The sequence below is a fragment of the Delphinapterus leucas genome, chromosome 20 (assembly GCF_059928025.1).
Source record: "Delphinapterus leucas isolate spDelLeu-1000000601 "Yukka" chromosome 20, BTC_Dleu_Yukka2, whole genome shotgun sequence".
Classification (NCBI taxonomy): Eukaryota; Metazoa; Chordata; class Mammalia; order Artiodactyla; family Monodontidae; genus Delphinapterus; species Delphinapterus leucas.
This window is the reverse complement of record NC_143148.1, coordinates 12,799,508-12,817,148: the sequence shown is the minus strand read 5'-3', so window position 1 is coordinate 12,817,148 and position 17,641 is coordinate 12,799,508. Positions and strand designations below refer to the sequence as shown.

Here is a 17,641-nt window from a genome sequence, read left to right as displayed (position 1 = left end):
AGGCTAAGTGAAAAGACGCAGAATTTTGCTGCTTACAAGCTTACAGATCTTGAGCAAGTCATCGAACCTCTGCAGGACTCAGTTTCCTCACTCTTTAAATGGGAAGGCAGTGTTTTTAAAAATCATGATTGTCGTGGTGGTAGTTGTTTTTAATTTTAAAATATGCTTTTGAGGGGCTTTCCTGGCGGTCGAGTGGTTAAGACTCCGAGCTTCCACTGCAGGGGACACCGGTTCCATCCCTGGTTGGGGAACTAAGATCTGCCGCACGGTGCGGCCAAAGAAAAAAGAAAAAGAGAGAGGGAGAGAAATATATGCCTTTGATTGTTGCTTTGCCATTTATAGTTGTGACCTTGGACAAGTGACTTTATTTCTCTATGCGTCATCTGTAAACTAGGGGCTTTGCGAGGATTTAACGCTACCATGTATGCAAAGCACTCAGCATAAGATAACCGTTAAGCCCCACAAAATTGAAATTCCCATTATGGAAGGCGGGGATTCTCGAGTTCTGACTGCAGAGGCAGAGGAACCCAGGGCTGGTGGGGAAAGCAGATGTGGTTGTGATTTCCCCAGGGACACTACAAACATCCTCCCAGCCCTGCCTTCCCCCAGAGGCCTCACCATCAGCCTGACCCCCCAGCTTGCTGGAGCCACCAAGCAGCTCTCCCTTGCCCGCGGTTGGGGGACTGCCCCACAGCACCGGTTCGCGAACGGACTACACTTCCCGGCGTGCACCTTGGGTCGGGGCCCCGAGGGGCAGTCCAACTGCGGCGACCTAGTCCTGGCCTGCGTTAGAGGCTCCGGACAGTAACCACCACTCACGCAGCTGCTACTTTTCGGTTTGCGAAGAGCGTCAGTCACCGTCAACCCCACCTTGGGCCGCGGCCCCCGCAGGGCCTGTGAGGAGCGCTCGGCCCTCTCCTCCTCTCCTCCTCCAGGCGTCCGGCCTACGGCGTCCCAGGGAGGGCCTGAGGCCAGGCTTATCTCCCCGGGAGAATTCCTTCGCCCACGCGCACTCCTCACTTCGGCCCGAGGCCCGCAGCCGGGCTCTGGAGGCTGGGGGACTGGGGACCGACCAGGAAGTCGCGCTGCCGGAGACTACAACTCCCAGGCGGCACCGCGGCACGGCGGCAGCGTGCACGTCACTCAGGCACTGCCTGCGGCCCCGGGAAGCGGCGCGGGCGGGGGCAGGGGCTGGGGCCGACCGGGAGCCCGATGCTGAGGATGGGGGCCGCCCGGCCGCCCCGCGCGTGAGGAGGCCGAGGGGCGCGCCACCCCGTCCTGGGGGGGGGGGGCTCCGCCAGCCCCGCCCGCCCGGCGATCGTGGCCCGGGATGCGGAGCCGGGGGCCGCCGGTGGAGCTGCGCGGGGTGAGAGGCGCGGGGAAGGGGGCTGCCTGCTTCCCTCACCCTCGTCCCCCACCGGCGGACCCCGGCAGGAATTCGGCAGCCGCGCGGCCAGGCCTTCTTAGCGCCCTGACGTTTAGGGGGGAGAGGTGAACCCGCCGCCCTTCCCCCACCCCACCCTGCCTGGACAGCTGAATCAGAGGGGACAACCCTGCCCTTTTAAAGAGGCTTTTTCTTGCTCCTGCGGAGGGCCCCCCAGCCATGGCCCCCAGGAGCCCCCTAGAACCCGCAGGGACTGCCCCCCATCCTGGCCGCCGGGGCCCGCCCTCTGCATCCCGCGGGCAGCCTGTGTGAAGCGGCCTCCCGCAGCCCCTGGCCCCACCCCCATGGAGGAGGAGGAGTTGGGGGCGGCCAAGGAGTGGGGCACGACCCCCGCGGGGCCCGTCTGGACCGCAGTGTTCGACTACGAGGCGGCGGGCGAGGAGGAGCTGACCCTGCGGAGGGGCGACCGCGTCCAGGTGCTTTCCCAGGACTGTGCCGTGTCGGGCGACGAGGGCTGGTGGACCGGGCAGCTACCCAGCGGCCGTGTGGGCGTCTTCCCCAGCAACTACGTGGCCCCTGGCACCCCCGCCGCGCCCGCGGACCTCCAGCTGCCCCAGGAGATCCCCTTCCACGAGCTGCAGCTGGAGGAGATCATCGGTGTAGGGGGCTTTGGCAAGGTCTATCGGGCCCTGTGGCATGGCGAGGAGGTGGCGGTCAAGGCCGCCCGGCTGGACCCTGAACGGGACCCAGCGGTGACAGCAGAGCAGGTGCGCCAGGAGGCCCGGCTCTTCGGAGCCCTGCAGCACCCCAACATCATTGCCCTCAGGGGCGCCTGCCTCAGCCCCCCACACCTCTGCCTGGTGATGGAGTATGCCAGAGGGGGCGCACTGAGCAGGGTGCTGGCAGGGCGCAGGGTGCCCCCTCACGTGCTGGTCAACTGGGCTGTGCAGGTGGCCCGGGGCATGAACTACCTACACAATGATGCCCCTGTGCCCATCATCCACCGGGACCTCAAGTCCATCAACAGTAAGTGGTGTCCTCCCCAAAAAACTTGCTTCCGTAGAACCTTGTGAGGACAAGCCTAGGTGGCGGGATGGGGACACCAGAAGACACTGCCTGGGGCAGGAAGGGGCAGCAGTATACCTTCAGGGCCAGGTGAGACAGTCCTTGCCCCATTAAGAGAGAAAAAGGAGGCCCAGAAAGGTTGAAGGAATACCTGCCTCCTAGGCTACAGTCACAGTAGCCCAATAAATATGTATAAATGAACAGTGTGACAGGCCCTGTGCTCCCTGCTGTAAATAGGACAGGTACAGTGCCTGCCCTCATGGCACTTACTGTCCAGCCACGCTGCCAGAGTCCACCAGGCAGAGACAGATAGAACCTGGCCTAGAGTCGGGGTTTCTCAGTCTCAGCGCTACTGACATTTGGGGCCAGATGATTGCAGGGGGCTGTCCTGTGTGATGTAGGTTACTTAGTAGCATCCTTGGCCTCTACCCACTAGATGCCATTAGCATTCTCCACCCCCCATCCCCCAGTTATGACAACCAAAAATGTCTCCAGACATTGCCAAATGTCCTCTGGAGGGCAGACTAGCCCTCAGTTGAGAACCACTTCCTGGTGTCCTCGTAGGCCTCTGCCCCAGCTAGCCAAGACACACTGGGAAAGATGAGGGAGGAGGAAAAGGGATGTGGCTTATGTAAAAGCATCCAAGCTGTCTGGCCTGTCATAGACTTTCAAAAGTTGATTGGTTGGTTGAATGAGGTCTGGGGCCAGATGGAAGGCAAGGTTCCCCAGAACCTACATCTAGTTCAAGGAGCTTCTCATGATGTCAAATATTAATTGAGCACCTATCAAGTAGAAGCCCAACAGGGACCAAAACAGCCATGGTTTCTGCCCTTACAGCACTCACAGTCATTCCCCGGATATTCATTCATTTCCCAGATATTTCCCGAGCACCTGTTGTGTATTAGGCCCTGTCCTGACCCTTAGGATACAGCAGGGAAAAAAATCCTACCTTCCTGGCTGTCCCGTCCTTCCTCTGCCTCATGTCACTCCCTTTCATTTCTGCATTTATTTGTTCAGTTTATTCTTTCGTTTGGTATTTACTGGGCCAAATCATATACTAAGCAAGAGAGATCAGTAGTGAGAGGGACCAGCATGTTCCCTGCCCTCACGTGATAGGTGAGGGTTTTCTCTTTGTCCTCAGCCCTCACATCTCATCTATTTCTGACTCCTGTCAGTTCTACATCTTGAAGTTTGTTTGACCCCCATCCCACTGTTTCATGTTCGTTGCTAGGCCTCACCACCACCAACTGCAAGCCCCTAGAATAGAGGGACAGAGTCTTCCTTACCTGGCAGGCCTGGCATTCATACACTCAACAGATAGATAGCTACCGAGTGCCCGGGGTGCGCCAAGCCCTGCACCAGCCCCAGAGAATTGAGCAAGACAGACTGATGGTCCCCATCTCCATTGATGCTGATGCTCTGACTCCTGAAATGCTGGGTAAATGGAGGCAGGACTGCCAACACGCTCCTCTTGAAGGCTGGGGTCCCTTCTCAGCCCTGCCTCAGCCCTGCTGATTCACAGCCTGCAGGTGGGGTATCAGGACATGCTCCCACGCCCCCACGTTTTTCTGTAGCCAATGCCACTTGGACAAAGGGTTGGTGGGGCTCTTAGGCCAGGGCTTCCTGCTTGGGCAATGGAACTGCTCCATGCCTGAGACAGAGGAAACAGGGCCTCCACAGTACAGCTTCCCCCGTTCAGCCTCCCCTGAGGAGATCCTCATCTGACGCCATTCATTCATTGTTTTATTCAACGAATAATTCTGAAGCAGCATTAAGTGTACTAGGCACTGTCCTGGGCTCTGGGGTTACAGATGTGAACAAGCCAAGACAGATGTGAATGAGGCAAGAGCCCCCCCCATAGAAGTTATAGTTTAGTGAACAAAAATAGATGGTTGATATTTAAATAGGTAACAAAATTTCAGAGAGTTTCAAGGACTCTGAAGGAAACAAAGCGGATTAAGGATGGGGCAGAGGGAGCTCTTTAGATCAGAGCTCCAGGAAGGCAACACTTGAGCAGAGACCTGAACCCAGAGGACCCAGCTTTACAAAGATCTAGGCATGGCAAAGGTCCTGAGGTGGGGATGAAGCTGCCTTGTTGGAGAAACAGCAAGGAGACCGAAGAGGTCGGAAGAGCAGGAGGGAGGCAGAGGTGGAAGGAAGTGAGGTCATAAAAGTAGATGGGCCAGATCACATTAACCTTGGGGGCCCCTGTGAGTGCTTTGGATATTTTATTCAATGTAGTAGAAGCCATCAGAGGGTCTTAAGCAGGGGTAGCATAATCAGATAAATGCTTTTTAAAGTGAATTGATTTAGGCCCAGCCTGGGAGATGCAGAAATAAAGTGTAAGACCATGGGGTGTTCCCTCTGTCACAGGGTCACTCCACAAACAGGGAAGTTGGTGACTCGAGAAGGGAGAACTTCTGGGAGGTAGAGTCACATGCTAGAGAGTCTCGAGAGGCTTCCAGGAGGAGGTGACATTTGAGTTGGGTTTTAAAGAAGGGACAAGATTACCAACAGTGTTACCTTGGGCAGTGGTCTGAGCTCTCTAAAACTTAGTCTCTTCATCTGCCAAATGGGTATGACAGCAGGATTGCCTCATTGTTATGATGATTGGAGAAGTAGCCAGGAATGGCCAAAGATAAAGGTGGAGACATAAGGAACAGTTATGGCAACATCACACACTAATAAAGAGAGCTGATGCTTTTAGAGGGCCTACTATTGCTTCAGGAAATAATGCTTTACTACAACCCTAGAGGGTCAATGCCATTATCATCTCCATTTAACAGAGGAGAAATCGTAGTGTTAAAAATAAAATAAATAAGATTATGCAACGAATAAGTGGCAGGGCTGGGATTCAAACCCAGGCAGGATACTACTGTATACTACCTTCTGTTTGACAGAAGGTAGTAGAATATCACGGCAGTTAAGAGATTGGACTCTGATGACAGATCTAGTTTGGGTCTTTGCCCCACCATTTTCTCTTTTTTTTTAGCCACACTGTGCGCCTTGTGCGATCTCAGTTCCCCAACCCGGGATTGAACCTGGCCCACAACAGTGAAAGCCCAGAATCCTAACGGCTAGGCCGCCCGCGAACTCCCCCCACCATTTTCTAGCTGTGTGATCTCGGCCAAGTGACTTCATCTCTCTGAGCCTCAGTTTGCTAGTCAATAAAGTGGGTTGCTTGCTAGTTAATTTGTATAAAGGGCTTAGCACAGTGCCTGTCATATAATAGGCTCCTAATAAACACTAGCCATGGTTATTATTGTTGTTAGTAATAACCCTAGACAGCAAGTAAGTTGGAACCATTCAACATGCTTGAGGGATATATCAGTCAGATTTTTGTCATAATAATGCTGTGTAACAACCCTCCCACCCTCCCTGAACTTGGTGTCTTAAAACTCAGTGTCCTTTATTACTGCTTATACATTTGCAGGCCTGATGGAGGGTAAACTGATTTAGGCAGGGCTCAGCTGGAGAGGCTTTGCTCCGAGTATCTCTCATGTTCCTTGGACCAGCAGGCTAGCCGAGGCATGTTCTCATAGTGATGGCAGAAGGGCAAGAGGGCAAGCAGACATGAGAGGCCTGGGCTTGGAACTAGCATTCTGTCCCTTCTGCCTCATTTTATCAGACAAAGCAAGTCATACGGCCAACCCAGAGTAAAGGATGTGGAGATACAAAGAGTGTGACACAGAAAGGAGCAGAATTGGGGCCATGAATGCAGCTACCCACAGCAGGTGACAAAAAGGAAAGGAAAACCATCCCCTTCTGCTTATGGTTTGTAGTTGTCAACTTCTGCGGTGGTTGGGAATTCAAGGCCTGGACCGAGGAGAGCCAAGGCCATGGCCATCGACATTTCACTGAGCTCCCCTGAGCCCAAGTTGGAGTCAGGAGGCCAGTGAACTCAGGAGAAGCTCCCCAACGCCTCATGGGAGCCTGAGGCAGGGATTAGACCATCAGGAAAGCGTTCATGGTCTTCGAGGCCAGGAAAGGAGCTGCTGCAGAGGGGGGCGACCCCAGGCGGCAGGGAGAGAACAAGTAGGAGATTCCAGTTGAGGCGGGGGCAGGACACATGGGGCTGCAGCCAGCAGGTCTGGGGTGACCCACCTTTCTTCCTACCCACAGTCCTTATTCTGGAGGCCATCGAGAACCACAACCTCGCAGATACGGTGCTCAAAATCACAGACTTCGGCCTCGCCCGTGAGTGGCACAAGACCACCAAAATGAGCGCTGCGGGGACTTACGCCTGGATGGCTCCGGAGGTTATCCGTCTCTCCCTGTTCTCCAAAAGCAGTGACGTCTGGAGGTGCTGACGGTGGGACAGGGGAGGCCTCCTGGGAAGGGAGGAGGGAGGAAGGGGGAAACGGCAGAGTGGGAGGGACGGTCTGCCACTGCAGCGGGGATCCGAGCCTGGCAAAGGGGCCCGCCAGCAAGGTCAGACCATCAGACAAGCACAAAAGCAGGTGGCTGCTTTGCCAGCAGAAGTGGCAGCTGAGGAGGACTTGGATTACGTTTGAAAATTCCAGGAGTATAAAGATAGGTGGTCAGCACCAAAGACCCCTCAAACACCATCCATTACTCTGCCCCCACTCATCAAACAGGAAACCATTCATTCATTCATTCATTCATCCATCCAACTGCACTGGGAGCTAGGGATACAGCAGTATATAAAAACAGACCCATTTCCTGCCCACGGGAATAATACATACCTCAGAAGCTAAAAAAGGCTGTTTTTAAGTTGAAATTATAATAATAATTTTTAAAAGGTAGTAAGTTAGTCCACCAGAAAAGTACTAGACAGTGTTACGAGCTAGGAGGTTGATTGAAAGGCACTCTGAGGGCTGGAGGTGACTTTGGGAAAGGCTTTTCTGAGAAGTGGTACTTGAGCTGCGTTCTGGATGACAAGGAGCCAATCATGCAAAGTTTAGGAGAAGAGGCTTTCCAGGAAGAGGGAACAGCTTCCACAGAGGAGGAACTGAGGTGAGAACGAGCATGGTGTGTTCCAGAAAGGAACATGTGGCTGGAGCAGAGCAGGCAAGGAGGAAAGTAGTAGGAAATGATGGAGGAGGGAGAGCCGGAGGGTCTTGCAGGTGAGGGAGTAGATCCAGGTTTATTCTAAGTGCACTGCAAAGCCATTAGAGGCATTTGTGAATGACATGATCTGATTTAACATCGCAAAGGCTCCCTCGCCTGATGGATTGTAGGGGACAGGAGTTGGGGCAGGAGGCCAATGAGGAGGCTGTTCATTGCCTGCGAGACCTGGTGACAGCAGAAACTTAACCTTCTACTTGCGGTGGGCAGCCAAACCAAGATCATTCCCCGGCTGAGGCTCCAGATGGACCAAGCTGGAAAGTCATGGTATTGGGGCAAACAAATAAGACAGGAATTCTCAACTAGAGCAGCGCAGCCCTTTGGGGGGAAGTTTAGTCTTGCTTCACATAAGGCATTCATTTATGGTCCCAAACATTTGTAGGAGCCATATTTCAGTGGCAAGGAACAGAAAACCCAAAATAAAAACAAGACTGATGTTTTTGCTGTCATGTAAAAGCCCATGACTTTTACACGATATAGTACCCCCAGCATTAGGGATTGAGTCCTATATTAGGGTTTTTTACTGTGGTGTCATTGACACTGGGCAGGATAATTCTTCCTTGTGTGGTACTGTCCTGTACCTTTCAGGATGTTAAGTATCCATGATTCCCAGCCACCAAATGTCAGTAGCACTCCCCAGTCATTGTGACAATCAAAACATCCCCACAGGTTTCCAGAGACGTGGGAGAGGCTGTGAGGGGAGGGTCTGGCCCCCTCCAGTTACAAGCCACTGTTACTCTTCTCCACCTTGTATAGCCTCCATCCCCAAGTCCACTTCATGGTCCAAAATGGCTGCTTGAGCTCCAGATTTTATGTCTATATTCCAACCAGGAGGAAGGAGAAAAGAGGAAAGGGGACCCCTCCCCTTTAAGGACACTTCCTGGAAGTTAGTTGCACACTACACACTCTTCTATATCCCACTGGCCAGAACCGTTGCCATATGGGCACACTTAGATGCAAAGGAGGATGGAAAATTATTTCAGGCAGCATTTGCCCAGCTCAAATTTACCAGTGCTGTCACTGAGAGGAGGGGACGCTGTCAGCTGCATGAGGGCAGGGGTGGTGTCTATCTTATTCCAGTACCTGGAACAATGCCTGGCACACAGCAGACATTTAATAAGTGTATGTTGAATGAATGCATGGAACGGGGGAGCACGGGGATCTACTACGTGTTGGGCACTGCATGAAACAGGGATCAGGATCCAGAAGGAGAACAGTTTACTGGAGAAGATGGACACGCAGGTGATCGTAGCACAGTGATGCATGCTCTGGAATTGTGTAGCCATTAAGGACGCTGTCGTGGGCATCAGACAGACCTAAGTCTCAGTGTGGCTCCATCACTTATGAGCAGTGTGACTTTAAGCAAACAACTTAACCTCTCTCTGCCTGCACCTGCTCATTGGATAAAATGAGGGTCATTCCAGTGCCTTCTGCCTTACAGGACTGTTGTGAGGCCTCGAGCAGTGCTGGCCTGGAGTAAGTGCTTTATAAATATTAAATAGTGTTAACTTGTTTTTAGAGGTAAGTGCAGAGGGTTCTATGGAAACATAGTGAAGGGGCTTCCAACCCAGCTTTGGAGGCTGTGGAATCAAGGAAGGCTTCCAGGTAGAGGGGGCACCCGAGTTGTGACTTAAAGGACTGTTAGGCAAAGGAAAGGGTGTTCTCAACCAAGGGAACAGCATGTGCAAAGGCCAGAGGTTAGGAAGAACAGCGTTTGTTCAACTGTTCAGCGTGGCTGCAAGATGAAGCTGGGGGTGGTACGGGGCTGAGAGTGTTTAGAGGCGAGGCTACAGGGGTCATCAAGATCAGAGCTAAGAAGGGTGGATTTGCTCAGTGGGCATGGGGAACTCACTGAAGGTTTTCAGGCAGGAGAGAGGCAGAGCAAAGGAGAGACATCAGAGAACCAACCCCACCAGATCAGGCCGATAGAGGTCAAATCAGGTTCTTGCAGCCTCATTGGCCAGGGCTGGCTGCTTGGGGGAGGGAGGCCCACCATGGGACTGGAAGCAGGGCTGGGGTGTAGGTGGGGATTAGGGTGGGCTGTGGCATCACCCCTCCCTCTCCCCCACCTGCAGCTTCGGAGTACTGCTCTGGGAGCTGCTGACGGGTGAGGTCCCCTACCGTGAAATCGACGCCTTGGCCGTGGCATATGGTGTGGCTATGAACAAGCTGACTCTGCCCATTCCCTCCACATGCCCCGAGCCCTTTGCCCGCCTACTGGAGGGTGAGCCAGGGCCCCGTGGAGAGGGTAGGCTCAGCTAGGGGTGGCAGGGGCCCTCAGGCCCAGACCTCACTCTTTCACACCCAACCATACCTTTGGGCCCAGGAGTGAGGGACAAGGGGCTGGAACCATGGGACCATGAACAGTCTCCCCCACAGTTGGCTCCATGGCCTCCAGACCTGTGTTCTGGCTAGGCCCACAGCTCTTGAGGGCAACCTGTTAGGACTCACTGGCCCTGGGATTCCTCCCTGATCCTCGATTCTACCACCAGTCAGGGAACAGGTCCCTGAGTTTCTCTCCCCAGAGTTTCACCAAGTGAAACATTGCCAGGAATTTGGCTTTGAATTCCTTCCCCTTGGCTCCATGGGAGCTGTTTGTCCACAGTCCTTTAAAGTCCTGCCTCCACTGAGCAGGCCGATGCCCCAGAGCATGGCCACTGACATTTCCACTCCCACTGCTGTCCTCTCCACCCCCACCCCAGAATGCTGGGACCCAGACCCCCACGGGCGGCCAGATTTTGGCAGCATCTTGAAGCAACTTGAAGTCATCGAACAGTCAGCCCTGTTCCAGATGCCGCTGGAGTCTTTCCACTCGCTGCAGGAAGACTGGAAGCTGGAGATTCAACACATGTTCGATGACCTCCGGACCAAGGAGAAGGTGAAGGCAGGAGGCAAGGTGGGAGGGATGGAGCAAGATCCCTGAGTTCTGATGCCTTGGATGGGGCAGAATCCCTTCCCCTGAGCCCAGGGGTCTTTGGGTCCATGCAGGGCCAAGGGAGCCTTTCTTGCATATTAAGAAAAGACAGCCTCCTGTTGGAAGGTTGATAAAAAAAAAGGCACCCTCAGGGGCTTCCCTGGTGGCGCAGTGGTTGAGAGTCCGCCTGCCAATGCAGGGGATGCAGGTTCGTGCCCTGGTCTGGGAGGATCCCACATGCCGCGGAGCGGCTGGGCCTGTGAGCCATGGCCACTGAGCCTGCGTGTCCGGAGCCTGTGCGCCGCAACGGGAGAGGCCACAACAATGAGAGGCCCGCATACCACCAAAAAAAAAAAAAAGGTGCCCTGCACTGAAGTACTTACAAGTGATACTGCATGAGGTCTGGGACTGGCTTTAAAATCCTACAGCAAAAATGGGGAGAGAGGAGAGAAGGAAGGTGATACATGAAAAAAGATTTGCAAAGTATAGAAAATTGTTGAAGTTGGATGATGGGTACATGGGGCACACTTTTCTCTCCATTGTGGATGTTTTCCAAATTGAAGACTTAAAAAATTAAAAATCAAAGAGGAAGGAAAAAAGAAAAGCCACCCCTTTCTTTGAGTTAAGACAGTCCCCTGCCCCGGCACCCAGCCTGGCTAGTGAAGTGTAAGTTGGATTGTGCCCCCCGTTTGCCCCACAGCAGGACAGCCCTGAGCAGGACACCAACCAGACCCAGCAGCCCTGGAGCCATCCCCAGGGGCAGAGTAGCTAAGCTCCTAGCCCCAAGCCCCTCATCTCCTCTCCAGGAGCTCCGTAGCCGCGAGGAGGAGCTGCTGCGGGCGGCGCAGGAGCAGCGGTTCCAGGAAGAACAGCTGCGGCGGCGCGAGCAGGAGCTGGCCGAGCGTGAGATGGACATCGTGGAGCGGGAGCTGCACCTGCTCATGTGCCAGCTGAGCCAGGAGAAGCCCAGGGTCCGCAAACGCAGGGGCAACTTCAAGCGCAGCCGCCTGCTCAAGCTGCGAGAAGGCAGCAGCCACATCAGCCTGCCCTCCGGTACCCGCCCACGTCCCCTGAGCATCCCTGAGAGGCCGCTGAGAGCATCCCTAACCCGGGGCTTATCTCTTCCTTTTATTTATTTATTTTTAAACTTTTTTTATTGCTAAATATATCACACCTTAGTAGAATCTCTCCCATGAAAGCAGGGAGAACCTACAGCCACCCCATATGCCTCCACACGCCCTGTCCAAACACATCCCCCTGCCGCTCCCTAAGAGTAACCCCTGTCTTGACTTTTAGGGCAATCACTTCCTTACTTTTCCTTATAGTCTTATCTCCCAGCAATTTGTTTAATATCTTTTAATATTTGTTTAATACCTTTTTTTCCTCCTTGCCAATAATTGGTTGAGGAACTGCATCATTTATCCTGTAGCATTTCCCACAGTCTGATGTTACTGCTTGCATCTCCCTGGTATCTTTTAACATGTCGCTCTGTCCCTGAATTTCCTATAAACTGGTATTAGGTTAAACCATGTGAAACTGCTGACGTTCAGCCATTTTTGACCTACAGAAACAGACGTTTCACATGGCTCAACCTAATAGCTGGATCTCAGGGCTTAATCAGTTTCAAGTTCAGGTTTGATTTTTTTTTTTTTTAAATATTGCTTCCTAGGTAACATCAGAAGGCACATCATACTGATTTTTCTCTCTTTGTTACAAGAGATGTTACAAGCCCTAAAGCAGTGCCTAGAATAGCACCAGCCAACAGAAATACAATGCAAGCCGCATGTGTAATTTTACATTTTCTAGTAGCCATATGAAAAAGGGGAAAAAAACAGGTGAAATTAACTTTAATATATTTTGTTTAGCCAAATATACCCAAAATGTTGTAGTTTCACATGTAGTCAGTACGAGAAAAGTTGTTAATGAGATATTTTAGCTTCTTGTTTTCACACTAAATCTTTGAAATCCAGGGTGTATTTTATATTTACAGTGCATCTCAATCTGGGCTCTAAATTTTCATCAAAAAATCTTGAGCTGTATTTAGATTTCATAAAACGTACAGTTGAAAAGGCAGATTCACATACCAAAGTTGTTCCAAACATGCCTAAATGTTTCCGATGACTGAACTGAGGGTCTGTTTTGAAAGGTAAACTTAAATTACTTACAATTAAATAAAGGTAGAACTCTCCAGTTCCTCAGCTGCACAAGCCACATTTCAAGCGCTCACTTGCCGTGTGTGGCATAATGACCACCATATTGGACACTCAGGCCTAGATCCTCAGAGCAGCAGCTCTCAGACCCGAGTGTGCATCAGAGGTAACTGGGGGGCTTTTACACCGCAGCTAGATTGCTGCACCTCCCCCCCACAGTTCCTGATTAAGGGAGGGCCCAAGAATCTGCATTTCCAAGAGGTTTCCACTTGACGTTGATGCTGCTGGTCTGGGAACACACTTTGAGAACCACCGCATGAAGGAATACAAAATGGTAGCATTCCTTCTATCCTTCTACAAAGGGAACCGCTCTTTGGCTACCCATGGAACCGTGTGCTTAGGGAAGTCTTTCTTTTCGCAGGCTTTGAACATAAGATCACAGTCCAGGCCTCTCCAACCCTGGACAAACGGAAAGGATCAGATGGGGTCAGCCCGCCCGCAAGCCCCAGCATCATCCCCCGGCTGAGGGCCATTCGCCGTGAGTATCTCCCAAGGCCCTGACCAGTCAGTCAGTGAACAGACTTCTCTGAGCACATATCTTGTACCAAGCCAGAGCAACACCAGGGGACCAGGTGGGCAGGGTCCCCTCCCTCATTCTCATGAGGGGAAACAGACAACAAGTAAACAAGCTGGTGAGCAGGATAATTTCCTGTAGTGGTAAGCGCTATAAAGGAAATCAGGGAAGGGAATAAAACAGAAGAGTTGCTGGTTTGAAATCACAAGGAAGGCCTGTCAGAGAAGCTGAGGTTTGAGCAGGGACCTGCAATGGTAAGGAGGAGTGACACATGCAGAGATCTGAAGGAACAGCATCCCTGGCAGAGGGAACAGCAAAGACGAAGGCCCAGAGGCAGGAACAAGCATGGTGTGTTTATCAGCTGGGAAGGCCAACTTGGCCGGAGTAGGATGAATGGGAGAGACAGCACTAGGCTTATGGTCAAGGGTTCAGCAGGGGAGGATCACACTGGGCCTTAAGAGCTGGGATAAGGAATCTGGATTTTATTTTAAATGAGACGGGGTAGTCTCTGGAGGGCTGTGAGCAAGGCAGTGATGTGGTAAAATTAACCTTTTCCCTCTGGCCACCATGAGGAGTAGGGATTGGAGGACAGCAGGAGTCAAGGTGGGAGGCAAGTGAGACGAGGGGGCTGGGCCAGGGCGGGGGCCTTGAAGAGGGGAGAGGGTGAGTCAGCTACATGGCAGAGGTACAGCTGTCAGGGTTTGCTGATGAGTTGAAGGGTACCCAGCCGGCTCCCCAGTCTGTTCTGCCCCATCATTCACCCCTGGCCTCGCCCCACACACCACCCCCTACACACATTTCTGTTTGGGCACCTGCTTTGTACCAGGCCCCAGAGGTCATTCTCCTGGGGGGATGCAAAGACAAATAACGACCAAACAGTAAGTCAGGACTAGCATCGGGGTATGTTCAACATGTGATAGGAGCAGAGGAGAGAGAGCAACTGGCGCTGCAGGGAACGAGTCTGCTCCAGAACACTCCACGGGGCCTCAGCATCTCCCCTCTGCCTGAAAGGCTCCTGTCCCTTGTATCGACTTGACCCGCTCCCTCACCTCCTTCAGGTCTTTGCCCATATTCCTCCTTCTCACACGAGACCTTCCCTAACTCCCCAAACCCCTTACCTGCTTTATATTTCCCACAGCGATTATCACCTCCTAGCCCCCCACCCAGGTGATGTACCTAGTGTGACTCTTGTTGATCGTGTCTTCACCCACTAAAACGCAAACTCCTCAGGGCAGGGACTTTTTTTTTTTTCATATTTATTTATTTATTTGACTGCACCAGGTCTTAGTTGTGGTATGCAGGATCTTCTTTGCCCCGTGTGGGATCTTTAGTTGCAGCATGTGGGCTCTAGTTCCCTGACAAGGGATTGAACCCGGGCCCTCTGCAGTGGGAGTGCGGAGTCTTAGCCACTGGACCACCAGGGAAGTCCCCAGGGCAGGGACTTTTGTCTGCCTTGCCCACTGATGTCTTCTCAGGACCTGCCACGGGCTTGGCACATAGCACGTGCTAGTAAACCTTTGGGAATGAATGGATGGCTGAAAGGTTAGGCTGTGAGAAGTGACGGGTGATGAAACTGAGGAAGCTGGACGTCGTCCTGACAGCAGTGGGGAGCTATGGAAGGATGTAGAGCAGGGGAGGGTCATGATTGGAGTTGGAGTCCAAGCTCCCTTGGGCTTCCAGGTGGAGGGTGGGACCAAGGGGAGAAGAGTAAGGCTGGGAGCTCAGCGGGGACAGACTAAGACCCACTAACCAAGTGGCTTCTCTCGGCCCAGTGACTCCTGTGGATGGTGGTGGAGGTAGCAGCAGTGGCAGCAGCAGTGGTGGCAGTGGGACGTGGGGCCGCAACAGTGGACCCCCAAAGAAGGAAGAACTGGTTGGGGGCAAGAAGAAGGGCCGGACCTGGGGGCCCAGCTCCACGCTGCAGAAGGAGCGGGCTGGAGGAGAGGAGAGGTATTGGCTACATGGAGCCCATCCCACACCCTGTGCCTCTTCCCCAGGCCCTTGGCAGCCAGGAGGCCTATAACCTCCCATCTTTGGTGACCCCTGCAGGCTGAAGGCCCTGGGAGAAGGAAGCAAACAGTGGTCATCAAGTGCCCCCAACCTGGGCAAATCCCCCAAACACACTCCCATCACCCCAGGCTTTGCTAGCCTCAATGAGATGGGTAAGAGGGTGAGGGTGCCTTTAAAAGGGAGGGGGAAGGAATATTCCCTGGCAAAGGGGACCGTAACCCAAGACCAAGGGGTGACCATTCCCCAGGGCTGCAAGGAGGGAGCCGGATTTCACTGGGCCAGAGGGTAGGACACATACCTGGAATGGGAGCAGCTGGTCCCTGGGGTGTGGGGATCATTCCCCGGAGGAGGGGGTTTGAGGGGAGAAATAATCGAGAACCACACCTAGTGGGCCTTGGCGCTCTTGTTGGAGGGGTCATTTCATTGGGGCAACCCCTTGCCTCCAGATCCGAGGGGGGGTGGGCCGAGGGGCCAGGCGCCTAGAGTTAAGTGAGTCGAGTCCAGTGACGGCCCTCTCCCGGTTGCAGAGGAATTCGCGGAGGCGGACGGAGGCAGCAGCGTGCCCCCCTCGCCCTACACCACCCCGTCCTACCTCACGGTGCCGTTGCCCAGCCAGCCCTCTCCCGGGGCGCGGGCGCCGTGGGAGCCAACGCCGCCCGCCCGGCCCGGGCACGGCTCCCGGCGGCGCTGTGAGCTCGCGCTGCTGGGCTGCGCCACGCTGCTGGGCGCCGTGGGCCTGGGCGCCGACGTGGCTGAGGTGCGCTCGGCCAACGGCGAGGAGCCGCGGAGCTGGCTCGATGGCCTCTTCTTCCCCCGCGGCGGCCGCTTCCCGCGGGGCCTCAGCCCACCCGGGCGCTCCCCGAGCCGCCGCGATGACGCGGCCCCCAGCCCGGGCCTGGCGCCCTCGGCCACCCTCGTGTCGCTGTCGTCCGTGTCCGACTGCAACTCCACGCGTTCGCTGCTGCGCTCCGACAGCGACGAGGCCGCGCCGGCCGCGCCCTCCCCGCCGCCCTCCCCACCCGCACCCGCGCCCAGCACCAACCCCCTGGTGGACCTGGAGCTGGAGAGCTTCAAGAAGGACCCCCGCCAGTCACTCACGCCCACCCACGTCACGGCCGCGCGCGCTGTGAGCCGCGGGCACCGGAGGACGCCGTCAGACGGGGCGCTGGGGCAGCGGGGGGCGCCCGAGCCCACCGGCCCTGGCCTTGGTGAGTGAGGCTCCACGCGCCCACGGCGCAGAAAAAGGCGCATCTCCCGTGCCCCCACCAAAGCCCTGTGTCCCAGCCCAGCGACGACCCCCTGGATGCTAAGGCATCCTCCCCTGCTTAGCATGGCGAGGAGGGTCTGTGTCCCCATGGCCCCCACTGCTTTGTGAGGCATTGTGAGTCCCTGGGTAATTGAGACGCAGGGTGCAGTAGGGCTGGCAAACTCTAATGCCTACAGGGGCCAGGCAGGTGGCATTAATGGCAACAACAGTTACTAGAGCTAATACCCATGTGCTATGCCCTGTTCTATACAGTTCACTAACTCACAAAGATGATTAGGACAGACAGGAGCTAAGAGCTTCCTATCAGGCACTGTGCTACTTGTTCTACAATTACTGTTATCATTTTATTTAATCCTCACCTATGTAGCAAGGTGCTGTCATCCCCATTCACAGACAGCAACATGCCTGAGGAGTCTCTGTGGGTCTTTGTGAACCTGGCTCAGTGTCAGAGAGGTGCGAGGGACGAGGGCTTTGTCTAGAGTACAGCAAGGAAATGGGCTCTGAAAGATAAAGGACTGTGCCCAGAGTTGCACCCAGATGATTGAGCAGTTGGCGGGGGGTGGCTAGGTAAAGGTCCAAACCCTGCTGGAAAGTGGGCCCAACAAAATCAGCAGATTTTTCAAGAGAAGTCAAATTCCAATTTCATGTAAATGCTCCTGGCTTTTAAACACCACCCTCTGGCCCACGCCACTCACCTCATCTGATCCTCTCTTACCAGGCCCTCGAGATCCTCTGGACTTCCCCCGCCTGCCCGACCCCCAGGGCCTGTTTCCCACCCGCCGTCGGCCCCCCGAGTTCCCTGGCCGTCCCACCACCCTGACCTTCGCCCCACGACCCCGGCCAGCTGCCAGCCGTCCCCGCCTGGACCCCTGGAAACTGGTCTCCTTTGGCCAGACACTCAGCATCTCTCCTCCCAGCAGGCCGGACACTCCGGAGAGCCCCGGGCCCCCCAGCATGCAGCCCACGCTGCTTGACATGGATATGGAGGGGCAGAGCCAGGACAGCACAGTGCCCCTGTGTGGGGCCCACGGCTCCTTCTGAGGCCTGCCCACCACCGCCCGCCTGGGCAGCCATGAATGTAGCGCCCCAGGCCCCGCCCCAGCCCACCGTGCCACAAGGCAGGGGAGGCCCTGGGCAGGATACTCACTCTATTTATTGGGGAAGGGGGGGGAGGGAGGGCAATTAATTT

The 17,641-nt window shown here is 54.6% G+C and overlaps 2 protein-coding genes across 2 annotated transcripts in view; one reads left to right on the top strand and one right to left on the bottom strand.

Annotated features, from left to right (window-relative positions):
• Nucleotides 1-1,349, bottom strand: part of FCGBP (Fc gamma binding protein) — a 143,083-nt gene extending 141,734 nt beyond the window's left edge. Inside the window, exon 1 of the mRNA XM_089902835.1 lies at nucleotides 871-1,349. The gene's annotated coding sequence lies outside the window, so the exon portion shown is untranslated. The remainder of the gene's footprint in view (nucleotides 1-870) is intronic.
• On the top strand, nucleotides 812-17,626 carry MAP3K10 (mitogen-activated protein kinase kinase kinase 10). The gene is made up of 10 exons (XM_022585650.3): nucleotides 812-2,410; nucleotides 6,572-6,752; nucleotides 9,613-9,761; nucleotides 10,240-10,415; nucleotides 11,258-11,504; nucleotides 13,023-13,139; nucleotides 14,948-15,125; nucleotides 15,225-15,337; nucleotides 15,713-16,393; nucleotides 17,171-17,626. The coding sequence occupies exons 1-10, from the start codon at nucleotides 1,729-1,731 to the stop codon at nucleotides 17,491-17,493; spliced, it is 2,847 nt and encodes a 948-aa protein (XP_022441358.1). The 5' UTR covers nucleotides 812-1,728; the 3' UTR covers nucleotides 17,494-17,626.
• The last annotated feature ends 15 nt before the right edge of the window (nucleotides 17,627-17,641 follow it).